The 20,095-nt window shown below is 41.3% G+C and overlaps 1 protein-coding gene across 2 annotated transcripts in view; it reads right to left on the reverse strand.

The window, feature by feature from the left end:
* Positions 1–1,617: 1,617 nt before the first annotated feature.
* Positions 1,618–20,095, reverse strand: part of LOC137424973 (caM kinase-like vesicle-associated protein) — a 191,823-nt gene continuing 173,345 nt past the window's right edge. The window contains exons 10-11 of one of the 2 annotated variants that reach the window (XM_068112908.2): positions 8,295–8,382; positions 1,618–3,702 (exon numbers count right to left, since the gene is read on the reverse strand). In XM_068112908.2, the coding sequence (XP_067969009.1) occupies positions 3,349–3,702; positions 8,295–8,382 (442 nt within the window). In that variant the 3' untranslated portion in view covers positions 1,618–3,348. The remainder of the gene's footprint in view (positions 3,703–8,294; positions 8,383–20,095) is intronic. The other variant, XM_068112909.2, reaches the window with a different exon arrangement.

The raw sequence follows: 20,095 nt of genomic DNA on the forward strand, positions 1-20,095 counted from the left end.
GTCCCATAGTTTGGCCGCAATGAATAATTGAACGTAAATCTTAAAAACCTTCTATCTCTTGAACCGCTGCATTGATCGACTTGGAACTTTAATGTAATGTAGCTCTCATCAAGCGGGATAAGGGTTTAAAATTTCAACATGATTGGTTCTACGGTCTTGAAGCCAGAAGTCGTTATTGTTGGAAGAAGAAGAAATGCAACATTTTTTCTTCTCAGGCCATCTAATCTAACTGATTGTGCCACTGCCATTTTTCGGATATATTTCCTTCAAAAACCATTTTCTCTGCAGTCGTTGAACTGATTGACAGGAAATTTTCACCATAGGAGCACCTCAGCTGGTGTCATCTTCTAATGGTAATTATGATGTCACAGGTCATGTGGTAGGGCCCCATCTTGGGAAAAAACGAAAACCTTTGCACCTCTATATGTCCAAAAGTGCTGTGTTGAAAAGATTGAGGCATGGCTCATTGTAAAGAACTCTCCATGCAGAATAAACCATGTGAATTACGTCATAGGTGCCTCCATTATGACGTCATAATTTGACAATTAAAACACTTCATCCAATCAGGATGAAATTTCCTGAACTTGAAAATTTCTTTGAAAAAAATTTCTGGAAAATTTTCTTGAAAATTTCTTGATCAGGATGAAGAATTTTTTTTATAAGGTCGTCGTACATCACATGGTTCGGCCGCCATATTGGGCAAGAAATTGATGATTCACCTTGCCTGTAAAACACCAGGATGACAATTTGTAGCTGGGCCTGGGTTCAAACTCTAGGTAGACAGCTCTAGGAGATGAGTGCAGTGTGTACCCTCTATGTCTAGGCCATCCTGCCTAGAGGGTACGCACACTAATATGTTTCTTCCTTTACTCTCATCTCCTCCCAACCTTCTTTTCCTTTTCTCTCACAATCAGTGGTGTAGTCTAGTTTTTGTAGTGGGTATACTGTGATTTTTCCCTTCCAGCCTCATAGTCACCCGTCCCAGAGCGACGCACCCCGGAGCGACACCCGTCCTGAAGCGACACCCCATAAGCACCACCACACTCACTAATGCATACAGTAGGTGACGTCAGATCCGGGTCACAGGTCACGGAAGCCCCAATGCCATTAGTCAGTGCTTCTTAACACAGACGGGGTGAATTTTATCAAATCAAATCAAATTTTATTCATATAGTGCATTTTATGAATGAAAGTTATTTATATAGTGCATTTTATGAATGAAAGTGTGAAAGTTCTGTCACGAAACTATGTTGTTACATATCCTCGCGCATTTTAAAGTGGGTATACGGAAATCCTGGACCTTTCCTAGTGGGTATACGGCGTATACCTGCGTATCACGTAGACTACACCACTGCTCACAATCCCCTAACCTGTTTTCTCTCTCTGTCTCATATTGTCCTCCTTTCTCTTCATTTTCTCATTTTCAATCTTAGAAAGTGAGACCAATCTACCCCATGGTGCTTACACAAGAAGCAGAATGCTTCTATCGTTTTGACCATTCCATTGCTACAGGCCAAATTTGACTTTAGACATCCGAGCACGCTGTCCATGAATGAAACTACAACCACAATCATGCACCAAGAATTATCATGGAAGGGAAAAACTCACAAAGCATCTCCTTTCAATAACACTTTATTTGACATTAAATGATGCATTCGGAATTGCTGCTGTTGAGACGTTGATGTTTCTAAAATGCCATTTCATTGCAAAACGAGTGTAAATGCTTTTATCAAGTGTTGCTGGTATTCGGGGTTCGGGGAGTTCAAGATTGATTTAAAAAACAATTATTGGTAACCATAGTAGTCTATCAGCTGGATTCGATATCAATGTACGTTAAAAAAGCACAAGCAAAGCTACGATATCACGTAAATAAACCGTGCCCATCACCTCACCTATTGACGTGTGTTCTTAAATAGTAGTGCTTTACTCGTTTACAGTGGATTCACTAAGTCACAAGAGCACAAGTGTAAAATTAATACATAAAACTAGAGCATTCTATCTATTTATGTACACTTGATTGCCATAAAACATTCCGCTCATCCGACGAAACTAAAGGATGTTTTGCTTTTCACTATATCGATATAACAAATAAAAGGAGTTCTTCTTCAACATGGAATCAAAAGGTAGTATCTTCAGGTGTGTGTAAAATATTAACTACATGGTGGAGGTGCTCTTAGCATGAGGTTGATGGCCAAGCGAATCATGGCGCTATGCTGACCGTGTATCAAGTTGCGCTGCCTCTAGGTTGATGGAATGAACGTTCGGTACAGAATGAAGTGGGTGGCACAGTAGTAACACTAATTACTTTACTCCAATACAGCAGTGAATTGCGTTTTGCCATCAAGTCAAAAAAAATTGCAAGGTAGCCAGATGACAGCAGTAAGGAACGGCTTGGTTTGGCCTAAGCTTGGGGAGATCAATCAAACTTCTTCGTCACTTTTTTGTTTTTTTTTGTTTTTGTATACAAGATCGAGGTTCGTGAAACTTTCAAATCAATCTGATTGTTTTTAATGTCCTGGATGTCTTATCCAATGCTCCACGGGCTCCAATCTGACCGTTTTGATTCCAAAAGGAGGCGATCTATTTTCCGTTACTCTAATATGGCAGCGGCTGCGTCGGAGTGGCGACCCATCCAGGATTGTGCCCAATAGCTAAGAAACTGCTTTGGCAATCCCATGCATCTGAAGATGCAAAAACGAGTGGTGATCATCATCAATATAATGATCCAGAAACACTGTGCTGTTCGGGGATGTGCAAGCTACTGACAAAATAAAACAATTGCACCGATAATACATCTATACTGTAAATCATTTTATATTTTGTTGCGGAATGGCAAAACAGCCAATAATCCCATTTCATCGGTTTCAGTGAGCGCTCAGTATTGTTGACGACAATCGGTGTTATTATTATAAACACGGGTATACAGGAGCGTAGAATCATGCAAAAAGGCTCTAAATGTTTACCGCAAGTTTCCTAATCCAGAGCAAATATCACTGCAGAGATAACCTTAACAAAAGAACACCTTCTAAGGTACAAACAAGCAAGACAAGTTAAATTGAGGACATTTTACCTTAACTTGGTTAAAATGCGGTTCTCGCACGATTTGGTCCCAAGGTGATCAGCAAGCGAAAGTATTGCTCTACGAACCCATCACTAAGGAAGCTGAGCATGTCTGTCTAACAAGAAGCTCATCACACACAAATGCACTCATGATGTCTGAACTCAGGTTGTATTTTTATTTATTTTCTGGAGCTCTAGGTAGGTTGTTCCACCCTCTCCTCCGCTCGAATCTAGCAAAGTTCTGTGCTTTAGTTCTGTCTCACCTTTTGACTTAAAGCCTACCTTTTATTAATCACACCGACTTTCATCATCTCGACCACAGCTTGGAACTGGACTCGCCTGCCGTGGTTGTGACCAAACGCCCAGGCAGGGTCTGGGGATAGGAGAATGTGCGGAGTTTAGATTTGTTGGTTCAGGAGACCGTTGCTCGTCAGAGCAAGATGGGCCGGTCGTGAGGTCAGAAGGAACTGCAGATTCAGTGCCCAATGCAACACCTGAGGATGAGGAGCTTGACGCCGTAGTGGAGTCTTGTACCGGGCTGCTACCTGTACCCTTTTGTAGGACCGGGCCAGCCAGTGTTTCGCTCGGAGCCGCATTCTTGGCCCGTAGCTGGTTCATCATTGAAGTGACACGGACTGCTTTCTGTAGGGACAGGGATTTTATGCGATCAGACTCGAGGTAGACATTTCAGTTTTTCATTTTTAATTGATTTGTAAAAATTTCAAAAAAATAAAATAAATCCACTTTGCCATTATGGAGTATTATGTGGAGATCATTGATTTTAAAAAATCTCAATTAAATCAATTTTAAATTCAGGCTCTAACACAAAAAAAGTGAAAATAATCAAGGGGTGTGAATACTTTGAGGCACTGTACATAACCCGAATTTGTTTGTTTGCCGAGATAAAAGAAAGAAAGCAAATATGTGTCGAGGATATGAATGAAATCTATAAGCGTTAACATGTTCACACATCGGGATGATCCCAAGATTTGCAAACGAATTTCGAATTCAAATTCGAATTTGCAATTTCAAATTTATTTGAAAAATTTGCAAATTTGCAGATATTTTGCGGAAATTTGCAGAAAATTTCAAATTTGCAAATTTCAAATTTTCAAAACAGAATTCAAACGAATTCCCATTTGCAAACGAAGTTCACAGCGAACAAAAGTTCAATCCGAACAATGTTCTTGAATGCTTCAAATGCAAACTTTTTGCGAGCGAAAAGAAATGAACTAAGTTCCCCAAGTTCACATTTGGTTAATTCTGTATAAAAATTACACGTCGATGCCCCATTTGGTTGTAAAACACAAAAATTGGCCTGACTGTCGACTTGAGCAGATTTGTGCAGAATTTGCACTTTGTTCAGGGTGTCAGTGATTCCTCGCCTACTCTTGGTGAAATACACAGTGGAATCTTTAATTTCCTCCAACTAATACCAGGAGATGGGACACCAATCTAACGTCCATCCCAGGTATGGCAAACCCTGTCAAGCAATGCCCTACCTGTTGATGTTATCAAACCCAGACTAGATATCTCAAGGGTAAGAGAGTTACCTCTGCACCATCATGTCGAATTGCATGCATGCATCTCTCAACCTAATTATTTAATTGATAACTAGACTTTAATTACTGTATGGACATGGGATAGTAGGAGTCTGTATGTTGTCAGTTGATTTCGAAATGTTAAAAGTGATCTGAAAACAGTTCTCGATCTGAAAACAGTTCTAGATCGGAAAACAGTTCTAGATCTGAAAACAGTTCTAGATCTGAAAACAGTTCTAGATCTGAAAACTGTTCTAGATCTGAAAACTGTTCTAGATCTGAAAACTGTTCTAAATCTGAAAACTGTTCTAGATCTGAAAACTGTTCTAAATCTGAAAACTGTTCTAGATCTGAAAACTGTTCTAGAATGGTCTCGACGAGTGGAATCTGAATTTGCTTGCTGTCACTTCTGAATTTTTCAGGAACCTTGGTTTAGGTGCCCATTTTAAATACATGGGTACCATCCATATAAATGTCCATTTGATAGGCTGAAAATTAAAAAAAAAAGGTCCATTCAAAATAGCTCAACATTGGTAAGGATGTCTGTTAAAGAAATACAGCAAATGTGATTCAGGTGCTCATTTCATGAATTGGCATCAAATCATATGGAAATCGTAAAAATTCCATTATCACTGGCCTTGGAGTATTTGTAAACATTTACCATGTGTAGCTTGAATTTAGAATGCCTTTAGCATAGCTTGAAGCCGCAATTTTTGAAAGGGCTTGTACTGCAGTGTTTGACAGCTATGTTGTTTGCCCAAATTATTGAAACCCCTGAACGATGTTGTTGTCATTCACAGTATCTCATGCCAGATAAAGATTCCACCGCGTCCAATTTCCCCGTCCGGCAGATTTCCCAGTGGTATCACAGCCAGATGAAGCATGCCAGCCCAACAATCCTGCAGCTTTCTCCTGTCCAATATAACTGCACAGCCAAACAATGTCAAACGTCTTATCCTGCCAAACTGAAAACGTTTGTGCAAAAAGATATGGCCTGTAGTGTTACAACAGGATAAGTGCACCGGTATATGAGCTCCATATATGAATTGTGTCTTGAGACGATGCATGGTCTGCAAATTCGATGGCATGTGTAATCAGAATATTGTATCACCTTCACCATGAGTCCATCATCAGGGTCAACACTGAGCTCTACATACACCGTGTTCAATTGTAGATTGGAATTATAGAATTCAGATCAGACATTGTTTCTATCTTTGCTCTGTCAGGAATTGAGTACAGTATGGCCTACCATCTATTATGATGCATTTTAGTGGAGCTATGGGTCGATGCTCTGTTATTGTCCTTGTACGAGGAACTGGTTGGCTCTGGTCATCGATCAGCATTTGCAAATATTCCCTGCATTCTTTACCCATGTCGGTTTCGAAATAGTCAATTGATGTGGTAGCCAGGTGATGGCTTCACGATTAAGGTGGCTTGAGATATTAGGATCCTGAGTTTGAGCCCCTGTCATGTCGTTGAATTAACACCAGATGAGTTGACTCAGCATGTCATCCTTCCAAGGTCGGCAAAATGAGTACCAAATGACTGGTCATAGAGAGGCACAGCTGCGCCGCCAGAAAATGATGCAACCAGCAGCCATAAGCTGCACACGAATCACCAATTGATGTAGCAAAAGGAGTCAATTGATCTCTCTGCCTTTGTCATCTAAGGCCAACTCCACACATGGCTTACTGACTTCCTCTACTCTCATAGCCAGTGTCTGACACTCAATGGAATACTTTCATCTCCTCTCCCTGTTCAGGCTGGAGTTCCCCAAGGCAATGTTCTGGGCCCAGTCTTATTCCTGATCTTCATCAATGATCTCTCTGACTCTGGAAAATCCCCTTTATCTATTTGCTGATGACTCCACCCTCTGTCGTCACATCCCTCATCCTTCAGACAGGCAGGCTGGATGCAGATTCTTCCATCTTTTCAGATCTTGAAAAAAAAAAATCACAAGCTGGTCAAACACTTGGAATATGTCTTTCAATCGTGACAAATGTCACACTCTCACGATTGCTCTCCAAAAGGACTGTCTGGCAAACACTCCTATCTACTTTCTTATCAATCCTCTTGAGGAAGTTCAGTCATTCAATCTCCTGGGTCTTGCTCTCAGCCATGATCTTTCATGGGCAAACCACATTTCAAAGTTGGCCTCCAATGCCAGCTGACAACTGGGCATCTTCTGTCATGCAAAGTCCTTCCTTAGCACTACTTAGCTTCTCACCACATACAAAGCTTTCATCCGCAGCTTGATGAAGTACTACTCTCCCCTCTGAGCTGGCTCCCCTGCCACACACCTTGATGCCGTGGAAACCAAGGCCTTCAAGATCATTGGAATCTTTCACACTGAAGCTGAGTTTATGGGTCTATCACTTTGCAATTGCAGACAGGTCGGTGGTCTCTCTGTCGTCTAGCACCTCCTTTCTGGTCTTGCACACTCGGCTCTTTCCATGCTTTGTCCCCCACAGGTTTCTGCAGGGCTCACACAGTCCACCATCAACCCCCTTCTGGTGAAACGACCTAAATCCATGATCATTGCTCACCTACACTCATTTGTTCCTCTCTTTTTCCAGCCTGTAGCATCAACTTCCACATCCTCTCCAATGCCGTTCTTCCCACCAGGTCTTCAAGACAGCTGTTCCCCACCATCTCAGATCATCCCCAATCCAAAACCATTATCTCTTCTACCCTTGTCCCTCCTCCTTCGAATTTTCCAGTTTTCTCTCCTTGGAGCTTCCTTCTGTGTCCATATTGTCCACCCCATGCATCCTCTGTGTCCCTCTTGTCCACCCCATGCATGCATTCTTTGCATTTTTTTTGGTCTGTTACATCCTGATCCGTTCAGTGTGCTATCTCTTCCACGAACCCAGCTATGTTTACAAAAAAATATATAAAAAACCCTGACCCTGACCCGTCCGGAAGGTGTTCTATGACACATTTTGAAGCTGTCTAGCGACTTCACACTCATCAGGGCATGGGCGCAGTGAATCTGCTTGAAACAAGCTCCTGGGATAAGACAAACTCAAAGTTTCAAATGGCTTATTTTTCATCTATGGTGTGAGAGGACTGTGAAACGACCAGATATCGGCCAAGTAAATATCTTTCCTGCTTCACGTAGCTTACGGACTGATTTGCTGCTGTATTTTTGTCTCTGGGATTGGGTTTTGGCAAAATATGGCAAATTTTTCCTGCTGACTTTCTCCCAGTCTGGTTGTCTCTTTTTCAAGATGCTTTTCCACTGAGTCTGTACAACTTATTTCCTTCAACAATTTATCTGATTTGGGACCAGTTTGGAAAATGGGTACCAAATCCAAACTTGACTTACCAATGAAAGAGTCATACAAGATACCAATTCCTGTACCTCGATCATTTTTACGAGCTGTTGGCCATTGACAGCTCAACGTTTGTAAGTGTATGTGTCAGGTATAGCCATTTTGAATAAATGGGCACCTAAACCGGGTTTCCCAAAACATTCAGTGTTGGCAACATAAAATACGGATTTTACGTCTCGAGACAGTTTAGAAACCGTTTTCAGATTGTGTTTATCATTTAGAAAACACCAGACACCTTTTTTCAGACATAAGTAATCCTAATAAGAGTTTATTCATGTGCAGTGACCCGAGTCTTAGTGGTAGGTGTTCAAGTTGTAATAATACCAGTACTTGCTGTAAAAACTGTTTATCAACTCACTTTCCACCGGCTCTTGGCAAAATTCTTTTCCATCTGAGTGCAAACACCTTCTTTAATGTTCTTGCTGGAGGCAGCACTCCCAGAAATCCTGAAACATAGACAAGGAAAGGCAGTGCCACAATATTTCAATGAATAATTGCCTTGCTCTATTTCACTTTCCATCCGTAATTTCACGTTCCATGTGAGATCAATCAAATTTCAGAAATTTTTGATTTGACCTCTCTCAATTTTGATGCAATTTGTTTAAGATATTGGTGTTAGTGAGATGTGAAACCTTGCAAAATCTTAGGTCTTTGCACCCATTAGTCTCTGAGTTATCGGTCATTGAGATGTTGACCATTTTTGGGCTTGGGAGTGAGCAGATTTTGCTTTTCAGCCAAAAGCTTCTTTATTTAGTGAGAAACAGAAGGGACTAACACAGCATGGGAAAGGCCTTCAGCAGTTCTGTCTCACAATACCACTTTTAGTAAGATATTCCAGGATACAAAAAATTAATATGTTACATCACTTGATGACCTTTCACCTCACCTTGACAGAGAACTGAAACATTGATTTTCGAATACAAGATGGGAACTTGAAGGACATCTGTGGAGCAACATTTGTACAACTAGAATGGCACTCGGTAGAAGTTGACCTCCGTCAGGCTGAACAGTTTACGTTTTGTATCCCACCGATAGGCCGGATCTTAATTCGGACCTGAGAAAAAATCTAATCGGCTTGTTCTTGTCACCTAACCAGCTCATCCACCAAGTTTTGTCATAACTCCTCCACAACATTTTGAAATATCATGCTATATATACCGTTTTTGGCCCCATCTCTTAATGGTGAAGAATTGCTTTAAAATCCTAGTATCTGGATCCAGATCCTCACCAAAATCTAATCAATTAGTTGTTGCCACATGCCCAATCTGTCCACCAAGTTTTGTCCGAATCCATCCATAACTTTTTGAGTTATCCTCCTCACAGACAAGCAAACAGACAGACAGGGCTGAAAACACAACCCTCATCCACCTTCGGTAGCGGAGGTAAAAATCATGTTTGCTAAACGATTTATTCTGCAAATATTGATGAAAATGTATCCATTACTTAGTGGTGGTGATGACAGAAGTGTCATTTACCATCAAACAAGCTGATAAAGGAATGATTATTTATCATTCACATTTCATTTAGAGTTCAAGGTAGTTGTGGTAACTCTGTAAGGAATTGTATAAGTAGATCATTCCATCCCCATGTCTGCCCACCTCATTCCGAAACGATGCCCTGGGAGTAATTTCCACGCTGCTCAACTTCTACACTCCCCACTAGATGCTAAATAGTCCTCAGAATACACTTGTGTGCAACAACTGACTGGCCTTATCTCAGCGAGTATTAAAGAGAAGGATGTAGAGGGTCCAGTTCGATGGAGAAACTGAACTTCAATTTAGTTGTATTGTGCAATTACACAGAGGACATGGTCCAGCCATCATTATCTGTCGTATTCACATGTGCCATAACATCCTGGAATGCCCTTCATAAACAACAGTTCTCTGATAACTGACGAGTAGTTTCCTTTAAAGTATCCTTGCTACATTGTGCTGTATCGTTCCCCATTCAGATGACAGGTAGGCAGCAGTTGCCTCATTAGCTGCTGACCTAGAATTGATATTTGTCTGACAATATGGAACATGTCCTTCAATCCTGGCAAACCTCACAGTTTCTGGAAAGTCATTAAATTATCTATTTCCATGGTCAGATTCTGGAAGAGATTCAGTGTCTTGAATTTGTGGGCCTGATCATCCTCCACAATCTCTCCGATGCTGACCAAATAACATAGCTGGTCGCAAAGCCAGCCACAGACTTTGCATCCTCAGTCGTTCAGTCTTTCCTTGAAAAATCAGTACTCACAGATAAAGCCTTTGCCTGTAGCTCAATGGAGTACTTTTTTGCCTTAGCCTGCAGCCAAATGGAGTACTTTTTTGCCTTAGCCTGTAGCTCAATGGAGTACTTTTTTGTCTTTGCCTGTAGCTCAATGGAGTACTTTTTTGTCTTTGCCTGTAGCTCAATGGAGTACTTTTTTGTCTTTGCCTGTAGCTCAATGGAGTACTTTTTTGTCTTTGTCTGTAGCTCAATGGAGTACTTTTTTGCCTTAGCCTGTAGCTCAATGGAGTACTTTTTTGTCTTTGCCTGTAGCTCAATGGAGTACTTTTTTGTGTTTGCCTGTAGCTCAATGGAGTACTTTTTTGTCTTTGCCTGTAGCTCAATGGAGTACTTTTTTGTCTTTGTCTGTAGCTCAATGGAGTACTTTTTTGTCTTTGCCTGTAGCTCAATGGAGTACTTTTTTGCCTTAGCCTGCAGCCAAATGGAGTACTTTTTTGCCTTAGCCTGTAGCTCAATGGAGTACTTTTTTGTCTTTGCCTGTAGCTCAATGGAGTACTTTTTTGTCTTTGTCTGTAGCTCAATGGAGTACTTTTTTGCCTTAGCCTGTAGCTCAATGGAGTACTTTTTTGTCTTTGCCTGTAGCTCAATGGAGTACTTTTTTGTGTTTGCCTGTAGCTCAATGGAGTACTTTTTTGTCTTTGCCTGTAGCTCAATGGAGTACTTTTTTGTCTTTGTCTGTAGCTCAATGGAGTACTTTTTTGTCTTTGCCTGCAGCTCAATGGAGTACTTTTTTGTCTTTGTCTTGTAGCTCAATGGAGTACTTTTTTTGCCTTTGCTTGTAGCTCAATGGAGTACTTTTTTGTCTTTGCCTGCAGCTCAATGGAGTACATTTTTTGCCTTTGCCTGTAGCTCAATGGAGTACATTTTTTGCCTTTGCTTGTAGCTCAATGGAGTACATTTTTTGCCTTTCCCTGCAGCTCAATGGAGTACTTTTTTGCCTTTGCCTGTAGCTCAATGGAGTACATTTTTGTCTTTGCCTGCAGCTCAATGGAGTACATTTTTTGCCTTTCCCTGCAGCTCAATGGAGTACTTTTTTGCCTTTGCTTGTAGCTCAATGGAGTACATTTTTTGCCTTTCCCTGCAGCTCAATGGAGTACTTTTTTGCCTTTGCTTGTAGCTCAATGGAGTACATTTTTTGCCTTTCCCTGTAGCTCAATGGAGTATGTACTTTTTTGCCTTTGCTTGTAGCTCAATGGAGTACATTTTTTGCCTTTGCCTGTAGCTCAATGGAGTACTTTTTTTGCCTTTGCTTGTAGCTCAATGGAGTACTTTTTTGTCTTTGCCTGCAGCTCAATGGAGTACATTTTTTGCCTTTGCCTGTAGCTCAATGGAGTACATTTTTTGCCTTTGCCTGTAGCTCAATGGAGTATGTACTTTTTTGCCTTTGCTTGTAGCTCAATGGAGTACATTTTTTGCCTTTGCTTGTAGCTCAATGGAGTACATTTTTTGCCTTTGCTTGTAGCTCAATGGAGTACTTTTTTTGCCTTTGCCTGTAGCTCAATGGAGTACTTTTTTGCCTTTGCCTGCAGCCAAATGGAGTACTTTTTTGCCTTTGCCTGTAGCTCAATGGAGTACTTTTTTGCCTTTGCCTGTAGCTCAATGGAGTATGTACTTTTTTTGCCTTTGCCTGCAGCTCAATGGAGTACTTTTTTGCCTTTGCCTGCAGCCAAATGGAGTACTTTTTTGCCTTTGCCTGTAGCTCAATGGAGTATGTACTTTTTTTGCCTTTGCCTGCAGCTCAATGGAGTACTTTTTTTGCCTTTGCCTGTAGCTCAATGGAGTACTTTTTTGCCTTTGCCTGTAGCTCAATGGAGTATGTACTTTTTTTGCCTTTGCCTGCAGCTCAATGGAGTACTTTTTTGCCTTTGCCTGCAGCCAAATGGAGTACTTTTTTGCCTTTGCCTGCAGCTCAATGGAGTACTTTTTTGCCTTTGCCTGTAGCTCAATGGAGTATGTACTTTTTTTGCCTTTGCCTGTAGCTCAATGGAGTACTTTTTTGCCTTTGCCTGCAGCTCAATGGAGTACGTTTTTTGCCTTTGCCTGCAGCCAAATGGAGTACTTTTTTGCCTTTGCCTGCAGCTCAATGGAGTACTTTTTTGCCTTTGCCTGTAGCTCAATGGAGTATGTACTTTTTTTGCCTTTGCCTGTAGCTCAATGGAGTACTTTTTTGCCTTTGCCTGTAGCTCAATGGAGTATGTACTTTTTTTGCCTTTGCCTGCAGCTCAATGGAGTACGTTTTTTGCCTTTGCCTGCAGCTCAATGGAGTACTTTTTTGCCTTTGCCTGTAGCTCAATGGAGTATGTACTTTTTTGCCTTTGCCTGCAGCCAAATGGAGTACTTTTTTGCCTTTGCCTGTAGCTCAATGGAGTATGTACTTTTTTGCCTTTGCCTGCAGCCAAATGGAGTACTTTTTTGTCTTTGCCTGTAGCTCAATGGAGTACTTTTTTGCCTTTGCCTGTAGCTCAATGGAGTATGTACTTTTTTGCCTTTGCCTGCAGCCAAATGGAGTACTTTTTTGCCTTTGCCTGTAGCTCAATGGAGTATGTACTTTTTTGCCTTTGCCTGCAGCCAAATGGAGTACTTTTTTGTCTTTGCCTGCAGCCAAATGGAGTACTTTTTTGCCTTTGCCTGTAGCTCAATGGAGTATGTACTTTTTTGCCTTTGCCTGCAGCCAAATGGAGTACTTTTTTGCCTTTGCCTGCAGCTCAATGGAGTACTTTTTTGCCTTTGCCTGTAGCTCAATGGAGTATGTACTTTTTTGCCTTTGCCTGCAGCCAAATGGAGTACTTTTTTGCCTTTGCCTGTAGCTCAATGGAGTACTTTTTTTGCCTTTGCCTGTAGCTCAATGGAGTACTTTTTTGTCTTTGCCTGTAGCTCAATGGAGTACTTTTTTGCCTTTGCCTGTAGCTCCCCTATGGGCTGGTACCCCAGTGTCAAATGCGTCTCTCCTGGATTCTGTGGAATATGAAGTTCTCAACATTATGGAGCATTCCAGTGATGAGGCTGAAGCACAAGGTCTGTTCTCACATTGTAGGCAGGTCGCTGGCCTGTTTTTTTAAACTGCCTTTTCTCTGGCCTTGCTCCTTCTGCTTTCTCAGCCTCCCTCCCGATCCTCTCTAACTGTTCCAGCCACATACAGTCACGTGAAAAAGTCATGAAACAAATATCATGAAACATTTACATTTTGTAGTCCATTGTATAATTTAAATAAACATAAATGCAAATTTCGCATGTGGAAAAAGTAAGTACACCCTTGGCTCTAATAGGTGGTATTGCCCCCTTTGGCAGAAACAACCTCAAGTAGGCGTTTCTTATAACTGTCTACCAGTCTCTGACATCGACTGGGAGAAATTTTTTCCCACTCCTCCATGCAGAATTCTTTCAGTTGTGCGATGTTTGAGGGGTTTCTTGCATGCACAGCTCGTTTCAAATCCCCCCACAACATCTCGATGGGATTTAGATCCGGGCTTTGACTTGGCCATTCCAGAACACTCCATTTCTTTCTTTTCAGCCATTCCTTGGTGGATGTACTGGTATGTTTAGGGTCATTGTCATGTTGCAAGGTCCACCTTCGGTTGAGCTTCAACCTTCCGACAGATGGCATCACATTATCCTCAAGCTCCCTCTGGTACAATGACGAATTAATAGCGGATTCTATGATGGTGAGCTGCCCAGGCCCTGATGCAGCAAAGCTGCCCCAAACCATAATAGTTCCACCAACATGCTTTACAGTTGGTATCAGGTTCTTGTGGTCAAATGCTGTCTTTGGTTTTCGCCAAACATGTATTCTGGTACTGTGGCCAAATAGCTCTACCTTTGACTCATCCTTCCAGAGCACATTGTTCCAGAAGTGCTGGTCTTTGCCTAGGTGTTCATTGGCAAACTGTAGTCTTGCCCTGATGTTCTTTCTGGACAGCAAAGGTTTCCTCCTGGCACACCTCCCATGTAGATCAAATTTGTGCAGCCTTTTTCTATTGGTCGACTCGTGCACTTTGACATCAACAGTCGCAAGAGCTATACTACCTGTAGGTCCCGTGATGACATTCTGGGGTTCTTAGAGACTTCTTTCAGCATCCTGCGGTCTGCTCTCGGGCTGAACTTGCTGGGGTGGCCTGGCCTGAACAAGTTAGCAGTTGTTTGGAATCTTCTCCACTTGTAGATGATCTTCTGGACAGTCGAATGATTGATTTCAAATTGTTTGATCTTTTTAAATCCCTTCCCAGACTCGTAGGCATCTATAACCTACTTTCTAAAGGCCTCAGAGAGCTCTTTTGATCTAGGCATGGTGGCGCCGCTCACTTCAACAACAAAGCGCAAACCAAACTAAAAGTCTGAGGTTTAAATAAGACAGGTTCCTCCAAGATCCTCTCTAACGATGTTCTAATCATTTGCACCTGAGCTGGTGCACCTGATTCTAATTTTAGGTATTTGAAGTTGTGATAAATGTAGGGGTGTACTTACTTTTTCCACATGCAAAATTTGCATTTATGTTTATTTAAATTATACAATGGACTACAAAATGTAAATGTTTCATGATATTTGTTATATTATATCACCTTTATCTATCAATATTGTTGAAATGAAGATCAAATAGCTGTATGTTGAAATATGTTGAAAAAGTCAAAACTTTACATGGGGTGTACTTACTTTTTCACGTGACTGTACATTCTTCTAGTAACCGCCTCCTGGTTAGAGTCCCAAAATCCAGTCTCGATTGCCTGAAATGTCCTTCATATACAACAGTAATTGTTTACTGATACTCAGTTTCCTTTGAAGAGGCTATGCCACATTGAACTACTATGGAGTCATGGCTGCAAAGGCATTATGTTCCTCCTTTTTCCTCCCACTTGTACAACTACCTCCATGATGCTGATCCATCCCCTCAAGTTGGCAGTGCACCACCATCTCATGCTATCCACCAACTCATGCCATCCTCCATCTCTGACCATGATTGTTTCTACACCCATTTACCTCACCTAACCCAACCCTTTTACTTCTAGGATTCCTGCCCTCCTCTAGCATTTCCTTTTCCGTTGCATTCACGTGCTACCCCGCTGCCCCAATGTCAGTACGTTGCCTTTATGCTCCCTGTTTCCTCAGTCTTCCATTATCCTAGTCTTTGTAAATAAATAAGTGGCTAGAAAGAATTTCTTCACTTCCACTGACATCATTGCAAATCATTGAAAGTGTGAAGCTTTCGTCTTAGACTTCTTCTTTGACATATGCACTGTTGACAGCTGGAACTATTTCCTTGGCCCACACATGCACCTGTCTTGGGGTCATGATACGTTGATTGTGCAGCCTCTGAAGACTCGTTCTATCAGCTATACTTTTTACATTGCCACGTACACTGTCGAAGGGACCCTTTCCATGGGAGATGGCACAAAATGCCAACAATTGTTCGTGGTAGACCAGGATGCAGAAACGCTTCCTGTTTTTATACTGAGATGCAGCACCGTTTGAGACGTGAAATACTTTTCTCACCGGGAGGTGGCTTTTCAGGAAGTGCACAAGTTTTTCTTGCAAGCTGAATTACTATGGAGTCATGACTGGGGCAGTCGGAAACAATGACAAAACTGACATGTTTCATCATCTGCTGTACAGCGCAATGGTATAGTGTGACATGAGGGATGCGAAGTAGCTTCATGTTGGTCTAGCGAATGCTTGCGCTGCATCTTGGGGCACAAGTGAATAATTCTTAGCAAAGTCTCTGATAATAATTACTTATCCGTTCTTTTGTCTTGTGCATGCTGCCTGCTCTCCAGAAATGAAGTCATGCCACATCAGAGTTTTCAGGATTTTGAGCATGGTGTCAACAGAAATCTTCTGCCTTTTTATGATAATTTCAAGGCTAGTGTGATCCACAGACTTGTGTATGACATCATTAAACAATAGGATCATCAAAGCTGTCCAGTCGGCCTTTTTCAATACTTATAGCTTTGGACAGTTGATGGCTTTTCCAAAACAAACAAAAAACATCCAGTTTGTGGATGTTTAAAACAAAACAAAAAAACTCATACTGTTCACCAACAATCTGCTTGAAATCTGTTGGATTTGTAATAATACTGGCCTGCAGCATCAATATTGTTTACATTCTGGTGGACAGCACTGACGTATACCCTGTGGATTGCACTTGCCGCTGGCAGAACTATTTTTCAGACAGCTCGGCAAGCTTGTAAAATACGATCTTCACGTGCGGATGCTCTTCCATATGTCGGTCCGCTTTGTTAGATTTCATAGAATAACTTGCTTCTACATTTTATCTTTGTTGCTATTGGTGTTAACTGATGCACGCTTCTTTTGTCCTGGAAACTGACAGCTCAGGGATTCACTTGCACCGACGACTGCACAAAACATGGTTGTTTAATTGCACACTTTTTCCAGATTTCGGCTTTGGGGTAGACACAATTCCCTTTTCTCAATCCCTTTTTCTGGAGTTATTTTGCTGCTCTTGGCATGTGATGTGCAGCACCAAATTAACTTTGAATTGTCCGAATGCTTCAACTTTTTGCTAACACTGTTAGCACTAGTGGTTTCTCACAATTCTTTGCACTACTTTGAAGTTTATTTGAGTTTTTATAACATTTCTCTAAAATCACACTCGGTTTGTTTGATGTCATCCAATTTCGGCTTTTCTCCTGTTGGTCTGTCTGATCAATGTTCTAAAGCTTTTCTTTTGGATACTGCTTATCTGATAGTTTTCTATCTGATTGTCCTCCGACCATCCCAGCAACTCCAGCATGCACACACTCTCCAGTTACCCACTCCTGGTTAAACTTCCAAAATCCAGGCTGACCTCATGCCTAAACTCTTTTATTTCTCACTTCTCCGTTTATGGAACCCACCTTCCAGAGGCTGCTGTCTCACTCTTTGCTTTAGGACTCCATGCACCATAAACTCTTGTCATCCCCAATTCTGACCCATGATTTTTATTACCCCATCAACATTGCCTAACCCAACCATCTTATTGCAAGTGTAAATGTTTCCTCCCTTCCTCCATCTCCGCTTTTCCTGTTCGTTCATTCCCTTGATGTTTGTCCTACTGTCAATGAGCCATGAGCTCCATGAGCTTTTCTTTCCATGAGCCTCACTCCTGTAAAGAAAAAAGACATTCAGAGATTCCCCCACCTTTAACAAATATTCATTTAGCACTGACCCACTTGCTTGGTATTCTTCATCGTCAGCACCACTGGTTGCAAACTTTCACTGTAAATACGGTTCGGTGCAATTCTACGTTCCATTCCCTTGGATATTTGGATTTGTAAAGACATTCGGCAATTTGCTCAAAACCTTTTCCCTGGAACCAATTCAATCTGAGAGACATTAGTACATAATCTGAGTGCCCTGCACACAGTACACCAAAAAGGTGAACCATTTCCACACTGATTGACCATAAATCTCTCTAGCTAAGTGTTTGGTTTAGATGCAGCTCAAAGGAGATCACAACATTAATTTTGTTCTCACATAATTAGTGAGAAACAAGCGTTACGCCTAGGTCCCCCGTCGGTGAAGTGATGTGAGTTGACAAAGTGGAAGACGCAAGGCGGCCATCTTGGATTTTGACGTGGCGACCCAATTTTCAATAGCGTTCTTCCTTATGCCTAGATACACCCACACACCAGATTAGAAGTTGGTACTTTGCTTATTTTTCAAGATATTCCGCTCACAAGGTTCAGACATACATGGCGGCAGCCATCTTGGATTTTGACGTGGCGACCCAATTTTCAATAGCTTTCTTCCTTATGCCTAGATACACCCACACACCAGATTAGAAGTTGGTACTTCGCTTATTTTTCAAGATATTCCGCTCACAATGTTCAGACATACCTAGCATCAGACACATGGCGTTGGCCATCTTGGATTTTGACGTGGGTTGCACCCACACACCAAATTAGAATTCGGTCCTTCGCTTATGCACGGACGCACGCACGCACGGACACATGCACGGACGCACGCACGCACGCACGCACACACGGACGGAGGGGAAAACCATAGTCCCCCTTTCGCTCTGCGGTGCAACGGGGGACAAAAAAAATGTATGTCCTGCACACAGTACACCGATATTCTCAGTTTGTTCTCATGAATATAATCTTCTTTTCCACTTGTGTAGATGCATGCAAAGTGTGCCTGAACTGATCAATGGGACACTGCTCCTCCAGAGCTGCTCCTAATAAGCAATTTGCTATTTTCTGAAAGAAAGAAACATTAGAATCGATAAAGAATATTTTGTTTTTAAGACTACTGTATAAATTTACAACACTAAGAACGCACTTGCTAAATGTTTGTAATCTTATGTGGACAACATTTTCTAGGCCTATCTTCAGTGCATTCCATTTATATTGATTAGTTTTGCATTAGACATTAGTTTTGCATTAGTTACAACTCAATAACTTCAAAATAAGTAGATTAGGAAGGACTGTAACCTGTTGGCACTGCTTTCCCATTTTCATCAATACCTCTGGATCCACTGGTTACCAAACTATGTTTTTTATGTAATAATGTTACTCTTGACATGTCCTTCAAGTTCCCACCTCTTTATTGGAAAAGCAATGTTGGGACGTTTGGTCAAAGCGAGGTGAAAGGCAATCCATCTCGTGATGTAACATGTCAATTTTTTATTTATTGGATTATCTTGATGAAAGTGGTATTGTTGAATGCATCTGGAAAGGAGCTTTACAATGATCCTGAAAGGGAACACTGACCACTTCTTATCCCTGAAAAGGTCAAAGCTTTGATGATCAGTATCTCTGACACCGGTCTGCACAGAGACCTAATTAACTCTGCCTCCGCTGGTGGGTGGTGGTTATGTTTTCACCCCTGTCTGTTTGTCTGGGAACAGGATATCTCAAAAAGTTGTGGACAGATTTGGATGAAACTTGGTGGACACTGGGCAGGTTGGGTGTGTGACAAGAACAAAATGATTAGATTTTGGTGAAGATCCGGAGTCGGATCCGATAATGTTTTTCAGTGATTCTGCACCTTCACAAATGTGATAGGGCCAAAACAATATCTCAAAAAGTGATGGACGGATTAGGAAGAAACTGGGTGGACAGGTCGTGTCTGTGACAATAAAAATTCATTAGATTTTGGTGAAGATCCAGACCTGGATCCGGATCCGAGAATAGTTTGTAAAGCTCAAGGGAATTTTCACCTTTGAGAGATATGGCTAAAAACGATAAAAAGCATTATATTTCAAAAAGTTGTTATTTCAATAATTTCAAAAAAATTTCAAAAATGATGACAAAAGAGTTGGATAGGTGACAAGAAGAAGCTGATTCGATTTTGGTTGAGGTCCGGATCCAGATCCGGCCTATGAGGGGTTGCAAAATGTAAACTGTTCAGCCTGTCACTCGGTATGCTCTCTACCGAGTGACATTCTAATATTTTGCATGTTTTCATATTTCACTAACACCAACATCTGTACCATATTGCATCAACATCAAACAGCCAGCTCATTTGATATGGAATGGCATATGCAGAGACAAATTGTTGTCAAAATAACACAAATCAAAAAGGAAAATGCAATACAACTGCTTTCCTCCAAGGGGTTTTTTCTTGCATATGAGGATTCATCACCATTTAACAAGTGATTCATTTAAATGATATTTGACATAGACATTTATAGATTCATTTCTCTTTCTACCTTATTCACCGAACTATTGCCGATACCTATGCCTGGTTTGCAACCTGGAACTGCAATTCACTGGTTTGAGGACCAAGTTCTGAATGTTATTGAATCATTGCAATTTTGTTGAATCAAATACATTTAAACATTTAGAGGCTCAAAGTGCATAACTGTAAAATTAACAATATGACAGAAAGTATAATGTTACGTGTTACCTCTCCAAACCCCGGCCACGGTGCACCTCAGAGTCTCAAGAGGGA

Source organism: Myxine glutinosa, chromosome 4, assembly GCF_964187855.1.
Source record: "Myxine glutinosa chromosome 4, kmMyxGlut1.1, whole genome shotgun sequence".
NCBI lineage: Eukaryota > Metazoa > Chordata > Myxini > Myxiniformes > Myxinidae > Myxine > Myxine glutinosa.